Source organism: Cuculus canorus, chromosome 13 (genome assembly GCF_017976375.1).
Source record: "Cuculus canorus isolate bCucCan1 chromosome 13, bCucCan1.pri, whole genome shotgun sequence".
NCBI classification, from domain to species: Eukaryota; Metazoa; Chordata; class Aves; order Cuculiformes; family Cuculidae; genus Cuculus; species Cuculus canorus.
Genome location: NC_071413.1, coordinates 3,408,035 through 3,430,110, shown reverse-complemented (window position 1 = coordinate 3,430,110; position 22,076 = coordinate 3,408,035). Strand labels below are relative to the sequence as shown.

Sequence of the window (22,076 nt, the reverse complement as noted above, 5' to 3'; positions counted from 1 at the left end):
GGGCGGTGACATAGGGGGCGGTGCTTCGCCATGGCTGCCGGGCAGCGTGTCCTTTTGGGTGTGCGCGATGCTGCCATGCTGGGGCCATGCCGGGGGGGCGGGCAGAGCCCCGCCTGGGCCACCAACAAGCTGGGAGGCGCAGCGGTACGGGGGGAGCCTGCCCGGGGGGGTCCCCCAGCCCTGAGAGGGAGGTGGGGACCCCCCAGCCCTGAGAGGGAGGTGGGGACCCCCCAGCCCTGAGAGGGAGGGGCGTACCCCAGCCCGGAGGGGAGGGGGGTCCCCCAGCCCTGAGAGGGAGGGAGGTCCCCCAGCCCTGAGGGAAGGGGGGGGCCCTGCCCTGGGAGGTTTCCCTGTGCCCTGAGTGGGAGCCCCTGCCCTGAGTGGGGTTCTGCGCTGAGTGGAACGTGTCCTGGGAAGGGGGATCCCTGCCCTGAGGGCGCAGGGTACGCAGCCTGACGCCTCTCCATTGATGCCTGTGCTGTTCCCTCTCCAGGACTGGGTGCCTTCCGTGCAGCCGTGCTGTCCCCGCTGCGAGGAGTGCGGGCAGGCGCTGGCACAGCTGGTTCAGGTGTACTGCCCGCTGGAGCACTCCCCTTTCCACCGCGTTGCCCATGTCTTCGCCTGCGCCAGCAAGGGCTGCAGCGGGGCAACACGTAGGTGAGGGACTCCCTTGGCCCCCTTCTTCCCCAATGGGCAGAGTGTGGCTGAGCCACTTCGGCTCGAATGGGTTGCTCCTTACATGTCTCTTGTTATCTCACACGGCATGCTGAAGCTGGAAGGTTCTGCGCTCCCAATATTTGCAGGCAGGAGAGAAGGAAACACCAGACCATGGCATAAAACAGGTACAGCCAGCAAACTGCCTTCATGGGTTCTATCCTTGGTTTCAGTGCAGTGCACAAAGTGCAGCATTGAGGAGGTTTTAAAGTAAGAATGCAGTGAGTTGAATGAGTTTTACATTTGTATAGACCCAAAACTGTAACCTTTCTCAAGTTGTGCCCTGTGCTGGTTTTGGGCCATGTCACCAGTCTCCTGGGTAAGTCCTGGAATTTTTGACACCTTGAGTACTACACATTGTTACAAGATTAGCTTCTTGTTTGTAATCTGTATTAAACTTGTTTCAAAGTGGAGATTGCAGTCAAAACTTGTAATACTTTACTTGAGTGACCTAAACATGATTTTTCAACTCTAAATGATTGGGCTCTACTGTTTAGGTTGGGGTCTTTAAGATGGTTTCTTTATTTTCTAATTTCAATAGATTTTAAAAAATTATAATCAGTTCTAATTATTCTGGCTGAACTATTGACAGTATACTTCTGGTATTTTTGCCTATGAAGAAAAACTGCCTGTTGGCTTCGGAAGATTGAAAGAAGAGGATGGCTGTGAAACTGGTGGTGTGGTTTATTCAGCTGTGTATTTGCAGTATGAAATTTTGGTCTGGGATGAATGATCTTATACTCTGGTAAAGGGATGGTATTTTTGTTATTGTTGTTGTTGCCATTATTTTCCTCCATATTCTGCCCTCTGAACTTGCCTGGGGTGCAGTAACTGTGCTTCAGATCAGCGTACCCAAACGAGCTGTCAGTGATCAAACCAGCAGCAGAGATATGGCAGCCAGTGAATTCCTGTCCTGTTTCTCCACTGCAGGATGTTTTTTGCCATAACTGCGTTGAGAAGAGTAAAAGTGGGCACGCTGGTAACTACCACTATGAGGAAAATAGGCAAAATAACACTACGCTTTAGGTTAAGGTTTTGGTTTTCTTATCTGTTATGAAACATTATTTGAAGTGCAGTAGAGTGACTGATCCTGGCAACGTTCTCTTTCCCTTTTTTTGTTCTTCTCAGAAACAAGAAGCAAACTTTGCTGCAAAGGATTGGTGTGATGAAGCAGACGACTGGGGAGTCTGTGATGGAGCAGAATCTCCTTCATATGCCTCCCTTCAGCTACTTGGCTTAAATGAATCGGTGAGCAACTCTTTGTCCAGAGAAGTGGAGTGTGCATCCCAGTTCCAACAGCTTCGGTTGTCTGAAGCTGCTGATGGTTCCCTGAATGCACCTCCGCCAGTCAGTGAGGGAGTGGTGATGGCAATGTCCAGTTCAGCTCCTGCGTTCCAGCCCTTTTACATTAATGTTGTGGATGAGGAAGACTACACTGGTTTCCTTGACACAGATCATGCCGATCAACTGTTGAAGGAGTATCAGCAGAGAGAGGGTGTTGATTTGGAACAGCTGATGTCAGAAAGGTGAGAACGGGTCTGGATTTCATCCCGAAACTGAAGAGGTTGTGTAGTTTCCTGTACACTGATTGATAATCTAAATTTGTTTGTAACTGGATCCTTCAGGAATCATTGGTGTGATTATAAGCATGCATTTGTACTAAAAAACCTTATTGGAAATTTTTTTTCTTGTTTCCTTATAGTTTTGCAGGTGAAGGTGGTAATGAAAAGTATGAGAAGAGTGAAGTCAAAAGCAGGGACCACACATTCCATAAATTTATGAAAAGAATATCCATGTGTCCTGAACAGATCCTAAGGTATGGCAGTCATCCGGTTGTAACGGGGAGATACAGAGAACAGACAAGGATTGGTAGTACATCAGATAACTGTTTCATTGGAAAGAGTTGTATGTTTTTATTTCTTAATTAAAATAATCGCTAAGAGGGCTGTTGGCGTGGCCAGACTGCAGCCTCTGGTTGGTCTTTTCTACGCAAAGTCTAAGAGGATGAGAACCAAACAGGATCAGAGACCCCAGGCCTGGCTGTGGGAGACTTTCCTTAGTGTAAGACCTGATGAGGACAGACCTGCACTCGCTGAAGACTCGCTGAAATCCAGGCATAGAGGTTTGCAAGGGACAGATTTAAGGCAGAAGTACAATACACAGCGGTGCACTGTTGGGATAGATTTCCAAGGCTGAATGCTCCTCTGAATTTTTATAACCTTACTGTAGTTGAGCTTGTGGCTGAATCCTTAAGATCTTACTGAAGTAGGAAAGGACTCATTTTAAAGCATGAGTTCTTCTGCAGCTTATCACGATTCTCCCTTGGGACCCTGCAGCCTTCAGTTCCTGTACATCTGTTTCTTCTCCTAGAACAAAAGCAGAATTAACCTCAGAACAACCACTTTCTCCAAAGAGGAGTTACTTCTGTATGCAAGGATAGCAAAAAGTTCAAATCTTAAATTATTCATAGTACCAGATAACACACGTGATTTTCATGGTTTATACTAAATGTTTGCAGCTTTGTTCCAGAGGGTCCAATGCAGCCTCTCCGGTCAAGCTGCCTCAATGCAGGGACAGGACCCTTGTTAGTCAGTTTTTAGAACTAGGTGGAACTAACTGGTACCTTTTTGATGAGGAGGTAAGGTTGAAGGGGCCGGTTAGACGGACGAGAAACGTTAGAAATTTGCATTGATTTTCTATCAAAGATTATATAGGAAATGTACTCACGCAAAGTGCAAGTACCACCTTCAAACGATGTTATTCCACAGGATCTGTCACTTTGCAGTGCTATGCTCTTTGAATTTTCTGCTCTTCTAAAACATCACCTCTGATGACTGTCTCTTAGATGGTAGTCCTCCCTTCTCCCTTCGGAAGTGTTATGAGGATGTGTGTTAAGCCACTGTTTCTCCTGGCTGCTGACCTCTTGAGCATACAGTCCCCTGCATGGCATTCAGTGGGAACCATCTTTAGTTTCCTGTTAGTTGTGGAAATAAAATCATTCTTCTAAATAAAACTTCAGTTCCGTGGCATAACTACAGTGCTTGCGAGACTGATGCTGTGATGAATATCCTTAACTACCACTGCTTAGGACTGCGTTTTTCAGGCAAGTGTAGTTTGTTTATTTAAATGAGTCAGGTACAGCTTATTTTGGAGGCATCAGTTCAAAGCATTTGTCTCCTTTCAATCTAGCACTTTCCGTAAGGCTTTCCAAGTGTTTATCTTCTAAGTATTTCCTCTTCTCCATCTTTATTCTTAGTTTAATGACTTCTCTGAAACTCAGGGAATGATTGTGGCTGATAGCAATGCTTTTTACTTCAAGCAAGTTCAGAGGTTTTGGAGAATCCTGAATACTAGTTGCCGATGTGTAAATTTTCATATGAAATTTAGAAACAAAAAAAAAATTTACTTTTTTCTGTTCTTCTTGTAGGTACTCCTGGAATGGCCAGCCTTTATTCATAACATGTCCTCCAGCCAACATTGACAGAGGTATTCCAGCCTGCAGCAACTGTGGAAGCAACAGAGTATTTGAATTTCAGCTCATGCCGGCACTGGTCAGCATGCTCCGGACTGATTCAGGTGCTGACCTTTGACTTAGCTGGATAAATACCAGAAATAGTCTCCTTATTGGTAAAATTCAGTGAAGTGCAGTTTGGGCTGTTCCTTGCTAATCACACGCACTGATGTGCTTCACTGCAGTGATCGTCTCGCACAGAACCCACTCTGTGTCCAGTATGGATTTCCCTAAGAAAAAGGTGCAATTCAAACTTATGGGAGACCTCGACTGAAACTTCATTTGCTCACTAGTGAACTTCAATATTGCTAATTCCATGACCTTGGGAGTAAATTGTCTGTTTTGCCTCTTAACTGAGGCCTTGGAAGATGATAAATACTGTCAGATAAGATTGCAGGCACTTAGGAAGCGCTTTGAAAATTTTGAGTCAGCTTGTTTTAAAATCTTTGAAATTAGAAAATGCTATGTACATGGGAGGCTGAATATGCAAAATGCTTCCTGAAGTACAGCAGTGAGCAACAGCCCCAGTTTATGTCTTTTTTCATACTTACACATTACATACTTTTGTTGTTCTGTTTTTAGATCTGTCAGTGGAATTTGGGACTGCTATAGTTTACACGTGTGAGAGGAGCTGTTGGCCAACAAATCATCAAACCCCACTTGAAGAGTTTATTTTTGTACAAGAAGACCCGGATCAGAGATTATTTAAATAAATTGGATTTCTCTGCATAGATGGAAAGTCTGTTGGGTTGGGGGTTTTTATTGCATGTGAAAAGTGTGTAATTATGCGACAGAATTTTCCTCATATCTGGTGAAAAGTGAAATTCATTTCCTGACATGGTGCTTATTTCTGAGAATAACTGATTGCAGCGTGTTAGCATGACTCTAAAATGTAGTGACAGAAAACTTGCGTGCTTTGGTTACACGTGGAAATTGAAGTGTAGAGATTGTTTTGTGACTGTAACATTAACATTAGGGGAGGAAAGCAAAGGAAAAGGCAGAACTGACTGCACAAGGACAACCTGTCAGCATCCATCAGCCAGTTGGGCCAGTTTTTAGGAACAATTAGCAGCAAAGAACTTAATGTAAACTTGATTTTCAAAACAGATCCGCTTTGTTGTGAGCACAGGCTGGAGACGCGGTGGGCAGTGGCTGCAAGGGCCTTGCTGCTGCTGCACTCTGCCTGGGATGAAGCTTTCCTGTGGCTTTCTGAGGAAGGATAAGTTCTGTTCGCAGGGTTAAATGAGCTCGGACAGTTATGTTGATTTGGATGGGGGAAAGGTGGAGCGTTTTCTTAGGGCTTTTGTTCTCAGAGTTGCAAGCGTGGGGGTGGCACAGCACCTGCCTTGTCCTCGAAGGCTCATCCTGCTGCTTCAGTTGAAAACGGTCTGAATTCTCTGTGGAGTTCCCCGATGGTTTAGGCTAAATGGCAGTATTTTAATTGACTTAATGGAGGAGTGATTTAAGTGTCTTAAAGATTTTTTTTGTGTGGGTTTACTGCTGCAGCATGAATTAATGCACTGCAACTGGGATTAAAAAAGAGGGGAGGGAAAACTAAAATGACAGAATGTCTGCAAAACTGCTTTTTTTTAAGGAAGATGTATAGCTTACTGTGTCAGCTCCTAGAGATGAGTCAATTTTTTGCAGAAAGGGTCATTGGGCGCTGGCAGAGGCCGCCCGGGGAGGTGGTTGAGTCCCCATCCCTGGAGGTATTTAAAAGACTGGTAGATGAGCTGCTCAGGGACATGTTTTAGTGGCGAGAATGGTTGGACTTGATGGTCCAAGAGGTCTTTTCCAACCTAGTGATTCTGTGATTCAATTAATGTCGGGTAATTAAAAATCAGGTTGTGTTTTGAACGCTGCCAGTGCTTACCGCTGGGCTTGTGCTTTTCCCCTGGTGCGGCTGCTATCCCGGATAGCTGTGGGTGCACCAGAGGGGCAGGAGGGCTCGAACCCGGGTTGGCGGGCGCGGGGCTCGAACCCGTGGTGTGCGCGGCTCTCGAGCGCACTGCGGCCTCCCCGTCGGCAGGGGGCGCCGAGGGCTCCGGCAGGGGGTGCTGCGGACCGGGCCCTCCCTGCCGGCAGGGGGCGCTGCGGGCGGGTGACGCCGCTCTGTCCCGGGGCGGTATCGGTGTGCGGAGCGCGGCCCGGGCTCGCAGCGGCGCCGGTCATGTCGGTGTCGGGGCCGGTGTCGGGACCCCTGCGCAGCGAGCTAGCCGAGGCCGTGTCCCAGGCGCGGCTGCTGGTGGTGGGAGCCGGCGGGATCGGCTGCGAGCTCCTCAAGGACCTGGTGCTCACCGGCTTCAGCAACATCGACGTGGTGCGGGGCCGGGCGGGGCCGAGCGCGGGGCCGCGTTCTCTGCGGCGCGCGGGACCCCCGAGCGCCGCCACAAAGGCGCGGGAGGGCGGGATTGGCCCTGCCCGGCGGCGGGGGAGCCCGAGGCGCTAACCGGGAACCGGGGGGGAACCTTGCAGCCCGTCCGATTCCACCTCTGCCGTGGGGCGGACTGGAGCGCTTTGGGTTGGAAGGGACGATAGAATCGTAGAATGATTTGGGTTGGAAGGGACCTCAAAGATGATCCAGTTTCGCCCCCTGCCGTGGGACAGAACGGCCTGGGTTGGAAGGGATCTCAAAGCCTGTCCAGTTCCACCCTCTACCATGGGATAGAATAGTATAGTTTGGGTTGGAAGGGATCATGGAATCATAGAATAGTTTGGGTTGGAAGGGACCTCAAAGATCATCCAGTTCCACCCCCACGGTGATGAGATAGAACAGAACAGTTTGGGTTAGAAGGGACCTCAAAGCCCGTCCAGTTCCACCTCCTGCCATGGAATGGAATGGTTTGCATTGGAATGGATCATAGAAGAGTTTGGGTTGGAAGGGACCTTAAAGCCCATCCAGTTCCAAGCCACTAGATCAGGCTGCCCAAGGCCCATCCAGCCTGGCCTTGAACACCTCCAGAATGGAGCAGCCATGATTTCTCTGGGCATCCTGGGCCAGGGCCTCCCCACCTTCATAGTGAAGAAGTTTTGGTCTCCACTGCACAAAAAAGATGCAGGCAGGCTCGAGGGTGTGCAGAGAAGGACGCTGAGGTGATCAGGGGACTGGTAAAGCTGCCGTGTTTGAAAAGTGATGCATTTTGGTCAATCGCATTCAATTCAAATTCTGTCAATGATTTTGTTTCCGTTGTTTCTGCGAAAGTGAAATGTCTCTCTCTTGTGTGTTTATAGATTGATTTGGATACTATCGATGTCAGCAATCTCAACAGGCAGTTTTTGTTTCAAAAGAAACATGTTGGAAGATCAAAATCACAGGTGAGGAAAAAGCCATCCTTCCTCAGTATTATCTTATGTGTTAGAAACATGTCACTCTTGTCCCTACACTGAGAGGAAGGTGTTGGTTGGTTGATCATGGCTATCCACAACATTTATTTCATTATAAAAGTATTTAAATCTCTTAAAGTAGCCCTTACTCAATGCCCAACTGATATCGAGTCCGTCTTTAGAAGGAAGGACGGAATAATAAGTGTGGTTTTTTTGTTTGTTTCTTTATTTCTAGGTTGCCAAGGAAAGCGTGTTACAGTTCTATCCAGAAGCTAATATTATAGCTTACCATGATAGCATCATGAAGTATGTTTGTTTTTAAGCTCTAATTACGTATTTTGATTTGCAAGTACTGTGTTATTTAAATGCTACAGTGGCGTGCTGTAAGATATTTTACAAAGCTACCACAGTAAGAAGAAACAGCTGTAACTATGAGACTGCTGCACGCCTGAGCAGGAGTGTGGATTTTGCATGAGGTGTCTTAAGCTTCGTAGTAAGCTGTAGTCATAGTAAGCTGTAGTCATTTGCTCGTGTCTGTTTTCCATTTTATTAGCAATATTTAGTATACAGGTTTCTATGCTGTAAGGATGCCCTGACGTCTTAAGCAATAATTAGATTAAAATAAATGTGGGTGTTGCATCCGTGATTAAAAAAATTAAGTCTTTTGTGTGTATAGGTGACTGGGTATCATTTGTATATGCCCTAGACTGTTAAAATTTAGTATTTATGATCCATAACCAATGAGTAGAGTACAAGATTATGTACGTTTTCGTTAGATATTTCCCATGTTTTAATTTATATTAATCTACTTTCTTAAAAATGTATATTCTCTGATGTTAAGGTTTAAGCTCCAATGTTGCTGTTAGCCACTGAAACAGTGACTCACTGCATCCTTCTCCTGAAACTGTGAAACCCTTGGTCCTGTTTCCTCTTTGCTGTCTCTTTAAATCAGAAAAATGCAATATAAAGACACTTAAGTGTCCTGGCTCCTAAGGGTGTGTAGGCACAATCAAAACCAATTGAGCTATCGCAGATTAATGAATTATCAACAGTCTGATGAGCTGTGGTAATTACAGCACACACGTTTTAGCCTCAGCTGATGTTTTTTGAGGTCAGTTACCACAGCTCAGCCAATTTACTCATTAGGTCAGAGCAGTATAATCACTTTTTTGTTGTCTGCTTGTTTCATTGGTCAAATTAGTACTAATTGCAATAGCTTCCTTCCAGCAGCATAAAATTCATGCTTTCACCCAGCTTTAGAATGGGCAGAAGACAAATGGGGCAGTTAAAGGCTAGCAGTAAATTTATAATATGCATAATTTATCACCCGAGCATCAGCCTTCCCTTTGCATGCGTGTGGTTTGTGTTGTGACACAATAATCATCAACATTGATATTCCATTTTGAGTGTTGTTTTTCTTTCCCATAGCCCTGACTATAACGTAGAGTTCTTCCGCCAGTTTACGTTGGTTATGAATGCTCTGGATAACAGAGGTGAAGTTTTCACTATGATTTCATTAAGGCTTTGTATTTTGTTGCTTATTCATAGACACACAACTTTAATGTGTTCTACTCCTGGTACATCAGCATTGTCAGTTAAATAACGGGTATCCTCTCGTAGTTTGTTGTTTGACTAACGCACTTGTGCTTTGCTACAAACTTGAAAGGGTAGTTAGTGCTTTTGCCAGTGTTTTAAAAGCAAGCATTAGCTGCTTTGTTGCTGCTTTTGGGAACCAATGAGGATTGTGTGTACACACATAACTTCAGTTTGTGCTATTTAATATTGCCAGTTAACATTTTTTGTTAATTGGAAAACTGACTTTGAAAAAGCTGTAGTGTCCTGTAATTAAATAAGGCGGATTAAGGGTTAATGTTTGCATAGGAGAATAGTTTGAATTTGGAGAAGTAAAATTATTTTTTTCTGATTATTCAAATTTTTCTTTAAAACCTCTTGATTTGCAGCTGCCCGTAACCATGTGAACAGGATGTGTCTGGCTGCTGATGTTCCTCTTATAGAGAGTGGAACTGCAGGCTACCTTGGACAAGTGACAGTTATTAAAAAGGTCAGGCTGTGTATGATTCTTGTCGCTGTAAGTTTAAATCATTGGCTATTTTAGACAACAGGGAGCTGGGTGTTTGAGATACGGTTACAGTTCATCTGGTGATAGTGTTTACTATAGTCGCCTTCAGAATGTGACAAGTAAATATTTCACTTTTCACCAGGGAGTGACAGAATGTTATGAATGTCATCCTAAACCAACTCAAAAGACTTTTCCAGGCTGCACAATCCGAAATACGCCATCGGAACCTATCCATTGCATTGTGTGGGCTAAGTATTTGTTCAAGTAAGTGATTTGTAAAGAAAGAAAATAGGTGCTGTGTCTCACTCTTCAGGTTTGTAAACACTTTGGGGGGTGGTGTCTTTTTTTTTTTTTTAAATGAATGTATATTATAGAGAAAATTTCCAGTTCTTTGACCTATGTTTTTGAGGTTGATTTGGGGATGTTTTGTGGGTTTTTTTTAAACATAAACACAGAAGGTTGGTTGTATTTCAGCCTTGCTCTGATATTACAGAAAACCTGTCAAAGTAGTTTGGCACAGCAGTACAGGTTGAGGTTACTTTGTTCTTCACTTGTTTGTGAAGGTAACACATTTTCCAGTTTAATGCATGTGTTAACAGATGTAAAGGTCGCTGGGATCTTGGAGGGTTATGAGCAATGTGTTCAGTACTGCAATATAAATATAAGTCTGGGTGAACTATTGATGAGTTGTACATAACTGTTTGGCTAAATTAATTTTTGTATTGTCAGCATTAAGTCCAGGCATGATGAATTACTCAAAAAACGTTGTACAACGTGGCACTGATAGCAAGAGTTTTAAATTGGATATGTATCTGTTAGCAAATATTTCAGTCTTTAACCAGATATCATGACATTCTAGTGTTGTTGTGTTGTTCTTAATTATTATATAGTCAGTTGTTTGGAGAAGAAGATGCCGATCAAGAAGTCTCTCCTGACAGAGCTGATCCTGAAGCTGCCTGTGAGTGTGATAAGCTACTACCGAAATGTTCTATTTCAGAGATTATGGGTTGATTCTATACATTTCTTAAGCTTAGAGAGTTCAGCTCCACTTTCTTTTAAGAGGTTTCCATTTACTGTACCTTTAGACAAGAGTTTGGGGGGTGTTAACTCATGCTGGTTTTTATTAGCTATTTGAAACAATTTCAGTGTGTTTTAGTTAACTCAATGCATAGTGCATACCAGAGGTTTTTGCATGGAGAAGGTGCAAAAAAGTATTCTTCAAAATGGTGGAAGTTTAGTAATTTGACTTGCCAGAACTGCGGCCCTTGTGGGGGTTTAATAAAATGTTATTAGTGATTACTTCAGCTGTCGTGAACACGTTTTAATGCTCTGTACGATGGATCGTAGGCATTCACTGGTTGTTGTCAGATAGCAGTGGTAGAACAGCGGAGGAGGAACACAGTTGATGCACTCACTCATCATAAAGTTCCAGTTCTGGGTGTCAAAGATGCAATTTAGGCGAACAGGCTTGTCTCTGTTTGGAGACTCTGTTTCCTCTGCAGCAAACAGTCTTCCCCATTTCTTCTTTCATTTGAAGTGAAAAGGGAGCTTGAAGTGCAAGTGAAATACAGCTGATCTTCAGAGGGAAGCCTTCCCTCCCCCCCAGTATATTTGGATTTGATGGTGCACTTCCCTCCCTGTGGCTGAGCAGCTTGTCTTTAGAGCTGAGGACTGGGAACTGAGTGAGATTTATAGTCGCTCTGCATTTTCCACCTCTAGCTGAGGAATTTTGAGGGAATACAGGGATTGTATCTGCACCCTTCTGGCCTGAAACATGTCAGTGTTAATCTGCATGGGAAATATGCCTGTTTTGAGTGATGTTTTTGTAGCTATTCAGTATTTTTCTGTAAGAAAAGTAACTGTAGCTACTGTGAAGGTGAATAAGCATCATTGTTGCTTCTTTTGGATCCTTTGATAGATCGATGGGCTTGGGAGAGGGACCGTAGAGGATCCTCCAACTCTTCAGATTCTCTGAACATCAGATAGTGGTCATGGGGCAGCTTGTTCCTACAGGAAATGCAGAATGAAATAGCTGAGTCTTACAATAAAGTGAAACACTGGCTGCCTGAGTGCTTGGAACGTAGCAGACACGATGCGACTTACTGAAACAAAGATATCAGGGCAGTTTGAGGGAGGCCTGAGCTGCAGCCTCATCTCTGTGGTGAGCAAACTATCATCTGTAGCAATAATGCCATTCAGAATCAGTAGATCTACGTGGTGTGTCAGGGCAGAGTCGGCGCAGCCTTTACACGGGGAAGCTGTGCCTTGCATGGTGCTGCGAGTCCTTCGAAGGCATCGGCACATAAGCCGACAAGCATATGTGGTTTATGCTGTTTAGAATCTGCAGGGGGCACTCAAAAACTTTTTGTGGGGGACCTGAAGGAACTGAGCAGCCATGGGGAGAAAAAAGGATGAAGATCCTGAAGTGGATAAAGTGCTTAAGTGATAGAGATAAGTGGTGATGAGAGGAGTGGGACCAGTGCTGTTCAGTGGATGTGGTGAAGCAAAGTTACTCAGAATAATAAAGGTGAAGGCTAGCAGCAAAAAGTAATGGAAAGCTTCCCAATACAGAATATCTGTGCAATGAGATGTTGGGTAGATTTGGTGTAGGTAGATATGAAATGATGCAGTGGGGAAAGGAGGGAAACGTGCCCAAATTTACGTATAACATGGTGGTTTCAGAGTTGATTTTTTTTTTTTTCACTCAGTCAAGATGTTAATAGACAGTTTTACGATAACATCAGCCTGCTGCGATTAGGAGTCACGACAATTGCTGGATGTGACTGGGGAAGAAACACAAAGAGATGTGGGTTTTTTTTGTAGAGGGATGAGCTGACGGTAGGAATCTGATTTTTTTTTGTGTTGAAGTTCTAGCCAAACTAAGACTCTTTAGCCAGGAAAAAAGGTTACTAGAAGATTAGAGATTTATGAAATCATTGCATTATGTATACAAAATTAACAGGAAACAAATATTCACTGTTTCTGCCAATAAAGGAATTGGGTGACATCAAATTAAATTAGTGAGTTGCAGAAGCAAACAGGAGTTAGTGGTGGTGTGTCTAATTGAGCTTTTGGTGGGCGAGGTGAAGCCATTTTATGGTCCCTGCATAGTTTTGGTTATTGACTCTAGGGGAAATATTTGGATATGATTTTCCATTTTTTTTAATTCAAATTAAATGGTTAACACTTGACTCATAGGGGAGCCAGCAGAAGCAGAAGCCAGGGCACGAGCATCCAATGAAGATGGTGACATTAAACGTGTTTCGACTAAGGAGTGGGCTAAATCAACTGGATACGATCCAATTAAACTTTTTACTAAGGTATCTTCCTTACCCCAATAAGTGTCTTTATTTGAAGTGTATGAGGTGCTGTACAGTTAAGTCGAAACCCAGTTTGGACACTTCAAGCTAGCAATTATGTTATTACTGCCGCCAGTTTTGATGTAGAGTTGGTCTTTTACAGCACTCGCTTGTTTTATGACATTCCATCTGCGTTTACAGACAGCTTCAGCAGCTTGTCTATGGTGTACAGAAAAACCTTCGTTTGAATTACTTGTAATATGAAAATCCAAATACTTGGATTCTGTAGGATTTCACTGAGCATGATCAGAACCAATCTGAGGGCCGATTGTATAATCAGACTCTGCCATAAGAAAATACAAACTGGTTTAGGAGTTTTCCTTCTAAATAGTTGCCAAAGGTGGATAAACAGAGGAAACTAGCATAGAACACAATATTGTGATAGGTAGTAATAAACTTACTTTGGAAATTCATTGGCATTCAGATAGGAATACCTGGGGGAGAGTATAGAAATGGCTGTAGGATGGCTTCAGTAGGCACATGACCCACTGTTTGGGCTACTGTTTCTTGATTTTCACTTTAGTCCCTCTGAAATTAATTGGAGTTGTGTAAACTTTATGCTGTAAGTGTCACAGAATGGGGAATAAGAAGTTTTTCGAATCTGTTTTCTTTCCCTGTAGAGTTTGATTTTTATTTATGTAATTGAAAATATTTTCAAGAAGAAAAGCAAAACATCATAAATCTAATGCTGATTTTTCAGTTTCAGAGCAGCCATAGTAAAGTATGTCCTTTTTTCCCCTCTTTCATTTTAATATTTGTTTTTTCTTTTAAAATGTTTCCTAGCTTTTCAAAGATGACATTAGATACCTGCTGACAATGGATAAGCTGTGGAGGAAAAGAAAACCTCCAGTGCCACTGGACTGGGCAGAGGTACAGAATCAAGGTAATTGTCCCTCCTCCCACTGTTTGTTAGGCATCTCTGTGATATCTACATTTTCGCAGTCACACCTGAGTACAGATAATGAACATGTTAATTCTTTGCGATTCTGGAAGAATTTTAGTTTTTCTCTACATAGAAACCTTTTTTTTTGCAGTTGCTATTTTAGATACTCAATACTGGCTGTAAGAAATGCATATTTTGCAAAATCATGTCAGCTTCTTCTAGGAGACCTTACCATACACACCGATACATTTATCTCTGAAAGCTGAGTTTTGCTGATAGTTTACTGTTGCTGTCATTTGTGCGTATCTAGGTGATTGATACGAGTGTAGCTGTAGTTGCAGTTTTAAATGCAGATTTGTTGTAAAATGTTTGGGCTTCCGTAGTTTAAGGATAATTTTACTGAGACTGGAAAATTCTTAGCTCTTTGAGAAAACTTCAGTAGGACTTATAAGTATTCCTGATCTTATTTTTTTTTTTCTTTTCCCAAAGATAAAACCATCTGTGACCAACAAAACGAATCCTCTGCGGTCCTGAAGGATCAGCAGGTTCTTGATGTCAAGAGCTACGCACACTTATTTTCAAAGAGTGTTGAAACCCTGAGACTTCACCTGGCTGAGAAGGGCGAGGGAGCTGAGCTTATATGGGATAAGGTCAGTTTACCGTATACATAAGAACCGTTGTACTTTGCACATGGAGTACAAACAGTACTTGGATTCATTCAGTTTTGTTCCAAAATAGTACTACTTGGAACAAAAATGCCTGGCACCTCGCTAAATGCACTTCCCATATGTAAGCAAATCTATACTTTAAACATGCTATATTTTGTAACTCACTGAGTATAAGGATTAACTATTGAGATGTAAAATAACTTAATTCACCAGCTTTAGAAGACACAAATTCAGAAGTGTTTGCCATATTTTGATTACTAATCTGATTTTTAAATACTTGCATTAACTTTTTGCCAGGATGACCCTTCTGCGATGGATTTTGTCACTTCTGCTGCGAACCTCAGGATGCACGTTTTCAGTATGAACATGAAGAGCAGATTTGATATCAAGTGTAAGGATACATTATAACATTGTTTTAGTTAAATAATAATTTAAACTTCTCGTTTTCATGTACTGTTAAAAATCTCAATGTTTTTGCTTGTTTTGCAGCAATGGCAGGAAACATTATCCCAGCTATAGCTACTACTAACGCGGTAATAGCTGGTCTGATAGTGCTGGAGGGCTTGAAGATTTTATCAGGAAAGATAGATCAGTGTAGAACGGTAAGTGGAAATAAGATACTTCTACTTTCTTGCTATTTATTATTCGCCTAAAAGTCACATGTAAACTGGTTTGACTCTTGCGTAGTTTTACTGTCTCTCACTTGTCAATTGATTCTGAATATGCTGGGAACTTTTAGCCACAATGAAAAGAAGTGGGAGTCTCGAGGATTATTAAATTCCTGTCATTTAATGAAAATTGGTGCCTGCTTAGGAGAGAGAACCACACTGACATCACTCTAATCGAATTTGTTTCATGTTACGGATTTGTTTGACAATATGGGATCAGTCGGCAGAAGTGGCACTTCTGCTCAGCAGGCATGTTAAGGAGGATTAGGGAACAGGACGACCTGTGAGACTATGAGGATAGATCTGTAGGAAAACAGGTTTTACGAGTACTGTTACTAACAGAACAACTTTTTATTTTGTCTGTTCTCAAGATTTTTCTGAACAAGCAGCCAAATCCCAGAAAGAAGCTATTGGTTCCTTGTGCTTTGGATCCACCAAATCCTAACTGTTATGTATGTGCAAGTAAGCCAGAAGTGACTGTGAAACTTAACGTACACAAAGTTACTGTGTTAACACTCCAGGATAAGGTAAATCTTGAATATAATCTACAGCTTTCACTTTATTGAAGATAGGGGTTTGTTCTATATGTTTTGACTGAACATCAGCTGTTCATATTTGCTCTACGTTTTGCATTTCTCTAAGCTACAAGAAGAGTTAGATTAGCCAGTATGCTTCTTGGTCATGTGTGCTTGTATAACTTGTGAAAGAACGAGTGTATTTTGTAACACTGTGGTGGTTTTAAAGCCTATTTCATACCTTACAGCAAAAACCTAAACTTGTATTTCAGTTAAATAGTCCGGTAGCTGCATTACAACTGCGTAGTCACAACTGAGTTGTGATTCTGTCATTTTATGAAGTTCATCAAACCCCAAAGGTTTCAGAGATTAAAAATAGAATTATTTTGTTCATGGAAGTAACAAAAAAAATTATAGACTTTCAGCAGATGCCTGAAAATGAAACAGGAAAAGAAAATCCACATAATTCAAGGTTCTTTGTTTTCTAAGTGGTTTTAAGTCACATATTAATTGAAAAATTGTATTCATCTTTTCAGATAGTGAAAGAAAAGTTTGCTATGGTAGCACCAGATGTACAAATAGATGATGGAAAGGGAACTATTCTTATATCTTCAGAAGAAGGAGAAACAGAAGGTAAGCACTGAAGCTTTGCAGATCAGAGTAGATAAAACTAGCAAGAAACCATGATACACAGAATGGAATTACAGCACGTGTTTTAGCATTCATTCTGTAGACTAATATTTGAAGAGAACTGGATTTGCAAGAATTCAAGTGGCTCGAGAATAGCTCGTGGCATTGTCTGCAAGCCTGCATGTCCAGTTTGGCTTTCCTATATAAAGTCCTTTTCACCTGGAGTGTCAGGATTCCTTTTAAGAGTCGGTATTCAGCTGTAAAAGTGCACAAGTTGCTCTCCTCTGTTTGCAAGTCCTCTTCATTTCCTAGTTCTTAGATTGTGGTCTTTTTATGATGCTTGTAGGCACTATCTCCAAAATATACTTAAATGTAATAATAGTGAAGTGCTTGAACATGATGCGTGGGGGTAAATAAGTCAAACATAAGTAGTTTTGACTCCTTGTAGCCTTGAATATCAGCTTTTACTTTAAATAAGCTAATAAATGTTACTCTTTTGTTTCAGCATAAAACTTCTGCAGTATTTGTTTCACCATATTTATTCAGATGTAAAAGATCTTTATGTAAACAGCTGTATACACTGCCATGTTTCACTATTTTTCTAGCAAATAACCACAGGAAATTATCAGACTTTGGAATCCGAAACGGCACACGACTACAGGCAGACGATTTCCTTCAGGACTACACTCTACTAATCAACGTGCTTCATAGGTGAGGACTCTGAAATCATTATCTTTGTGTGTATATGTAGAACAGAGGAATTGTTATTTTTTAGGAATGTATAGAGATTAGGTGGTTTTGGTAAATTTGGGGGGTGGTGGTTTGGTATTTTGTTTTTTTTCCAGTTAATGGACATAGTTTATTTGAATAATTTGTCATTCACTACGCAGCACAAAAATACAGTGCAAAACCAAATTTACTTTTGGGGCAGCCAACAGTGAGAAACTGCCATTTAAAAAAACCAACAAAAACATAAAAAAGACAAAAGCCCCTGGACTAGTGGGTTCTCTGCTTGACTGCCTGTGTTTGGACACAGCAACACAAGTAGAAGTCACTTGGAAATAATTGGTTTCAGTATTTAACCCTGGATAAGTAATATATGGATTGTATACATTGAATTAACACGCTGCACTTTCAGTGAGACCAGGAATGTGACATAGAGGAAGAAAGGAGAGCTCCAGTAATGATTTATCTCATTCCTAAGCATTTTTAAGTCACGGCACTGGGTGGAACAGTGTTTCTGAATAGAGAAAGCATAAATTATAGAGGAGGACTGTAAATTACAAAGGAGGACTGACCAGATTTTCCTCTCTTTTAATATGTTTTTCTCATTTTGCCATAGTTGCAGGGTGCTCTGGTACTTGAATGATATACTTTGTTTGTGAAAAAGGAAGGGTTTTTTTTTTACCTGGTTGTTTAAAAGCATATGCATTTTTCTGCAGTGAAGACCTAGAAAAAGATGTAGAATTTGAAGTCGTTGGTGACACTCCTGAAAAAGTTGGCCCTAAACCATCGGAACCAACATCCAAGAACATCACCAATGGCAGCGATGATGGAGCACAACCTTCAACATCCAGAGGTAAATGTCATTAATAGTAAATATAGCAAAAGAGTCTTTTGGTAGTGCAGCCCAATTAAAGCAGTTGTCTGTGGGTTTAAGATTTAACTTTGCCAACATGAAATAGAAGGCTTTTAGGTTGCATCTGTGTATAAATACGGTACTAAATACAAAAATGCACCTTTTAAATGTGTACTTTGTAACAATTTTAGATTGTTAGAAAGGTTTACAGTAAATAAACCTGGAAATGATATTATTTAATATACGAGGGCTTGGTGGGGTGTCGGCTTAAGCGTATCATTTGCACTCTGACTGAAGTGAAATTGTACCCATTCAATCTGATGGTCATGCTATTGCTTGACAAAAGAATCAACCAAATTTATTTCCTTGCTATAGATTAAAAATTACTTTGTGGATGTCTTTCATCATCTTTTGTTAATTTAAGATGATGTCTTTATTATCTGCTTACAAAATAATTATTTCTCACCAGTCAAGCAAAGCATAGCAAGACAATAGTACTTGCCAGGCAGGAAGAAGTGCTGTCACCTTCCTAATGTGAGGCGTTTCTTTGAACATACTCAGACTGGTTTAACCCCAGTGAATATGAGATGCTTAAGCACTGAACACTGAGGTACTGGAAACATCAGACTGTTTTATAGGGATAGCGTATGAACCTGAACACTTGTGACGTGTAAGTTCTGTCTTACACTTTTGGATGATGTTCATTTGATTGTCAAGTGGTCCTGTTTAAGATAGGCACAAGTACATAGTCATTTCCATTTATCTTTGGTTTCAGGAGAGGGTAAATGTTATGGGTGTTGCTACAATTGATTTCAAACTATATAAAAAAAAAAAACTATATAAAAAAATCTAGCATAACTTTAGTTTTTACAAGGAATTTGTACTTCAAACCAAAGCCAGTAGATGCCTCGAAGGTTCATGTTTGGGTCTATTTTCCCTTCTTTATACCATCCATTGTTATCCTTTAGCTCTTCAAGTCTGCCCACCCTTCCACTCCTCCCTCTCTTTGCGTGTTCTCTCTCTCATGAAGTTTGGCATCGGGTGGGAGTTCTTTTGAGTGCGCTGGTTCAAGGAGAGGCTAGAAAACAGCTCAAGGACTGCTGCAGATAGCATGTGATTCTTCTCTTTTGTACATGCAAAAAAAATTGGGCTAACTGGTACGTTTCCCTTAGTTTTGGGTTATTATATCTTTCATACCTCTAGTGAGAAGGGAGTAACCATGTGGAAAGGCTATTTTATAGCGATTTCAGAGAAATTCAAAACATTCTTGCAGGTGAATGACAAAGAATATCGATAAAGAATGTTCTAAGATGTATTTGTTGTATTAGAGACGTTATTGGTTTTATGTATGAAGCTTGGTTTGAGAGCAGACTATTTTTACGGTGTCCATTTGAATTAAACGCATATTTTTCAGCTCCAGATCAAGACGATCTATTGATTGTTGATTCTGAAGATGAAGGTACTTCGAGCAACGTTGACGATGATATGGAAAACAAAAGCCGCAAGAGAAAACTAGAAGATAAAGAGTGCGTCGGTACAAAGAGAGTGCGTACTGAGCAGACAGATGAACAAGATGAAATCATAGCGCTAGACTGAGCACGCAAATGCCCCTTGACAACACAAGTCCAATAACGTAATACAGTAACAGCATATTATGTTGGAGTGTGAAAAATGCCCAGAACTAGACTAATTTTAAGGCCTTGTTCCGAGTGATACCAAACCACTGGCTTAAGCAATTCATGTCTGTTTCTCTTGATGATAAAACTCTTATCTCAATAGACTCTTTCAGAAGTTTTGCCATATTAATTCCATATATTAAATGTAGTAGGAATATAGTTGATAAATACTTATGGATAAGTATTTGCTTACACAGTCATGAAAAAAGCATGTTATTTTTGTGTAAATACCTTTTAGGTATGATTCAATAGGACAAAAAATAAACTACTCTTGTTTAGTAAAGGGTCATCATCTGATGCCCAGATTTTAAGTAACTACATTTCTATTTTTTGCTTGAAAAAAAATATTTTTAGCCTAGTCCAAAACATTTTTCACACCCTGAACAAGTAAAGAAGAAAATTCAATAACGAAAATTAGTGCCGTGTCTCACCAGTGTTCTTGAACTTCAGCCGGCACTATGTACATTACTGTAAAACTGTTAATTTACTCAAGTTTTTCAGCTCGTACTGCCTGGTATGTCAATGTAAGAAGCAAATTTTTGTGTATTGTTACAGTTTCAGGTTATTTATATTTGATGTTTTGTAAACTCAGATACTACTACTATACTGTACATCTGATGGACCAAATAAATGACATCTGAAATACTTGCTACATTTGCTTGCATAGTCCGAGTCTATGCTGACCGATGGGATTTTACATTGTATAGCCTTCAAAAGTTACTGTATTATTTTCATTTTTCTAAACATAACCGAGTAGTACAGAATTTAAGCTTCACTTGTTTGAGGTGAAAGGGGAATTTTTTTAATAAAACTTTTGTGAATGTTTTTTTTCTCTTGGACAATCAATTATTGGCCTCTTCAGCTGGAGCATTTGCACCACCCCACGTGTGTTTTCACCCACTCGTGCCTGCAGAAAGAGGTGAGCACTGGTCTCTTAAACATTACACATTGTGCATAGGACAGAAGTGCAATGTTTGGAATCGGTATCTTAAAGCCTACTGCGTTCATTTAGCTGTTTTGGTAGCTCTCAAAACTATTGGTGTTGATTCTTCGAACACATTAATCGGCCATTTCTGTCACTGTACTCAAATCCAACATCGCGTTAGTGAACCAAAACTGCTTCTGTTCATTGATAAGTATGCAGAGGCAGCCTTACAGAGCAGAGGGATGAGCAGGGAAGATTTATTCTGTTACAGTTTGCAAAATGAATTTTAAACCAGATAGTAACTGTATAGGAGAAGAATGGAAAAAAAAAATAAATCAAAAACCCAAACTAACACCTTCTTAGGTTTTGGTTCCTGCATCTGATTCTGTCCAGTGCAAAGGCCAGCTCTTCATCAGTGTTAAACTGCCAGGGCTGTGCACAATGATGCAATTAATGTTTTATCTCTTTTTCTAGGTAGAAAGATTCATATGCAGTGGCTTGTTTGGAGGCGTAATACTTTCCTGTGAAATTAAATCCTGTTGAGTTAGTTGCTTCTTGGCCAGCAGAGTGAAGACTGAGGTAAAGATGTAACTAAGAGGTGTTGCAGAAAGCATTTCCAGTGCTACAGGGGGGAGCTCTTAGAGTTCTTGCCGTAAACAGTTGAAGCACTACAATTTAATATGTCTGATTACACCTTCCAGAAGTTAAAGCTGACATTTTCTTTTTAAACTTTACTAAAAATAAAATTATTGTTGTATTAAGTTAGTTGTTAAATAGATTGTTCTCTGGGTAATGAGATGTGCTCCTGGTGATGTGACAAACCTTTATCTAAGCCAATGGCATTTGTAACGGATAGCGCAATCCTATCTCACTCTGCCTGAGAAACTTCCGTGCTTGCACGGGTCAGTATTTGGGAATACAGCTTTCTAGCTCTTGATTACTTGAACTGTGGAGGCAGTAATTCTGGTGACTTTATTGCATGAATTTTACTGAAGTTGAGAGTGTTCATGACTTAGGAGTGGTGTATTAGCTGAATCAAAATAACACTCAACACAGATTTGGGGTGAAAAGGGGAAGCAGAAGGTCTATTCAGTCTCACTGCCTTCTACTCTTCAAGTTGTTGCTGTTAACAGCATGAGGTGACAGTATTCAAATGATTTCTTGAAGTCCCTGGGATGCTGCTGACCAAGAAGTTTCACGCAGCAGCTTCTCAGGGCTGTGGACAACTGTCGGTAAGTTGTTAGGAGTTAACCAGGCTACAGAGGCTGCTTTTATCGAACATAGACGGGTTGTGCATGTTGTCAGCTGTTCTCTCCAGTTCTTGTTACGTCTGGCAATACTGAGTGAACCACTAAAAATGCAAACTGCTGTGCTAAATGAAAACCTGCTTTTCAGAACTGGTGGAGTATGAGTGTCCTTAATTGGCTACCGGTCACCAACACAGCATTAAAGCTGCATTTTTCAACTTAAACTCTCTTTTGCCCTTGAGACCAAATTATAAATCGAAGCATTTATTAAGCTTTCAAGTAATTTAAAAAAAGAGA

At 41.3% G+C, this 22,076-nt stretch overlaps 2 protein-coding genes across 2 annotated transcripts; both read left to right on the top strand.

Moving 5' to 3' along the window:
* Positions 1 to 22: 22 nt before the first annotated feature.
* On the top strand, positions 23 to 6,066 carry PDCD2L (programmed cell death 2 like). Its single transcript, XM_009567937.2, has 7 exons — positions 23 to 144; positions 494 to 657; positions 773 to 842; positions 1,843 to 2,240; positions 2,417 to 2,530; positions 4,142 to 4,290; positions 4,808 to 6,066. The coding sequence occupies exons 1-7, from the start codon at positions 31 to 33 to the stop codon at positions 4,936 to 4,938; spliced, it is 1,140 nt and encodes a 379-aa protein (XP_009566232.2). The 5' UTR covers positions 23 to 30; the 3' UTR covers positions 4,939 to 6,066.
* On the top strand, positions 6,066 to 20,826 carry UBA2 (ubiquitin like modifier activating enzyme 2). The gene is made up of 17 exons (XM_054078901.1): positions 6,066 to 6,545; positions 7,457 to 7,540; positions 7,785 to 7,855; positions 8,978 to 9,042; positions 9,511 to 9,611; positions 9,772 to 9,893; positions 10,520 to 10,587; positions 12,828 to 12,949; positions 13,772 to 13,871; positions 14,361 to 14,521; positions 14,837 to 14,930; positions 15,029 to 15,141; positions 15,579 to 15,734; positions 16,259 to 16,355; positions 16,958 to 17,063; positions 17,795 to 17,931; positions 19,346 to 20,826. The coding sequence occupies exons 1-17, from the start codon at positions 6,396 to 6,398 to the stop codon at positions 19,525 to 19,527; spliced, it is 1,929 nt and encodes a 642-aa protein (XP_053934876.1). The 5' UTR covers positions 6,066 to 6,395; the 3' UTR covers positions 19,528 to 20,826.
* Positions 20,827 to 22,076: the final 1,250 nt, after the last annotated feature.

Excerpts from the sequence above, each read along its gene's own strand:
- PDCD2L (XM_009567937.2), top strand. The coding sequence starts at position 31 with ATGGCTGCCGGGCAGCGTGTCCTTTTGGGTGTGCGCGATGCTGCCATG. Across the intron at positions 658-772 it reads TGCAGCGGGGCAACACGTAG|CTGGAAGGTTCTGCGCTCCC; the intron begins GTGAGGGACTCC and ends GGCATGCTGAAG. Across the intron at positions 4,291-4,807 it reads CATGCTCCGGACTGATTCAG|ATCTGTCAGTGGAATTTGGG; the intron begins GTGCTGACCTTT and ends TTCTGTTTTTAG.
- UBA2 (XM_054078901.1), top strand. The coding sequence starts at position 6,396 with ATGTCGGTGTCGGGGCCGGTGTCGGGACCCCTGCGCAGCGAGCTAGCC. Across the intron at positions 9,043-9,510 it reads GAATGCTCTGGATAACAGAG|CTGCCCGTAACCATGTGAAC; the intron begins GTGAAGTTTTCA and ends CTTGATTTGCAG. Across the intron at positions 17,932-19,345 it reads ACAACCTTCAACATCCAGAG|CTCCAGATCAAGACGATCTA; the intron begins GTAAATGTCATT and ends CATATTTTTCAG.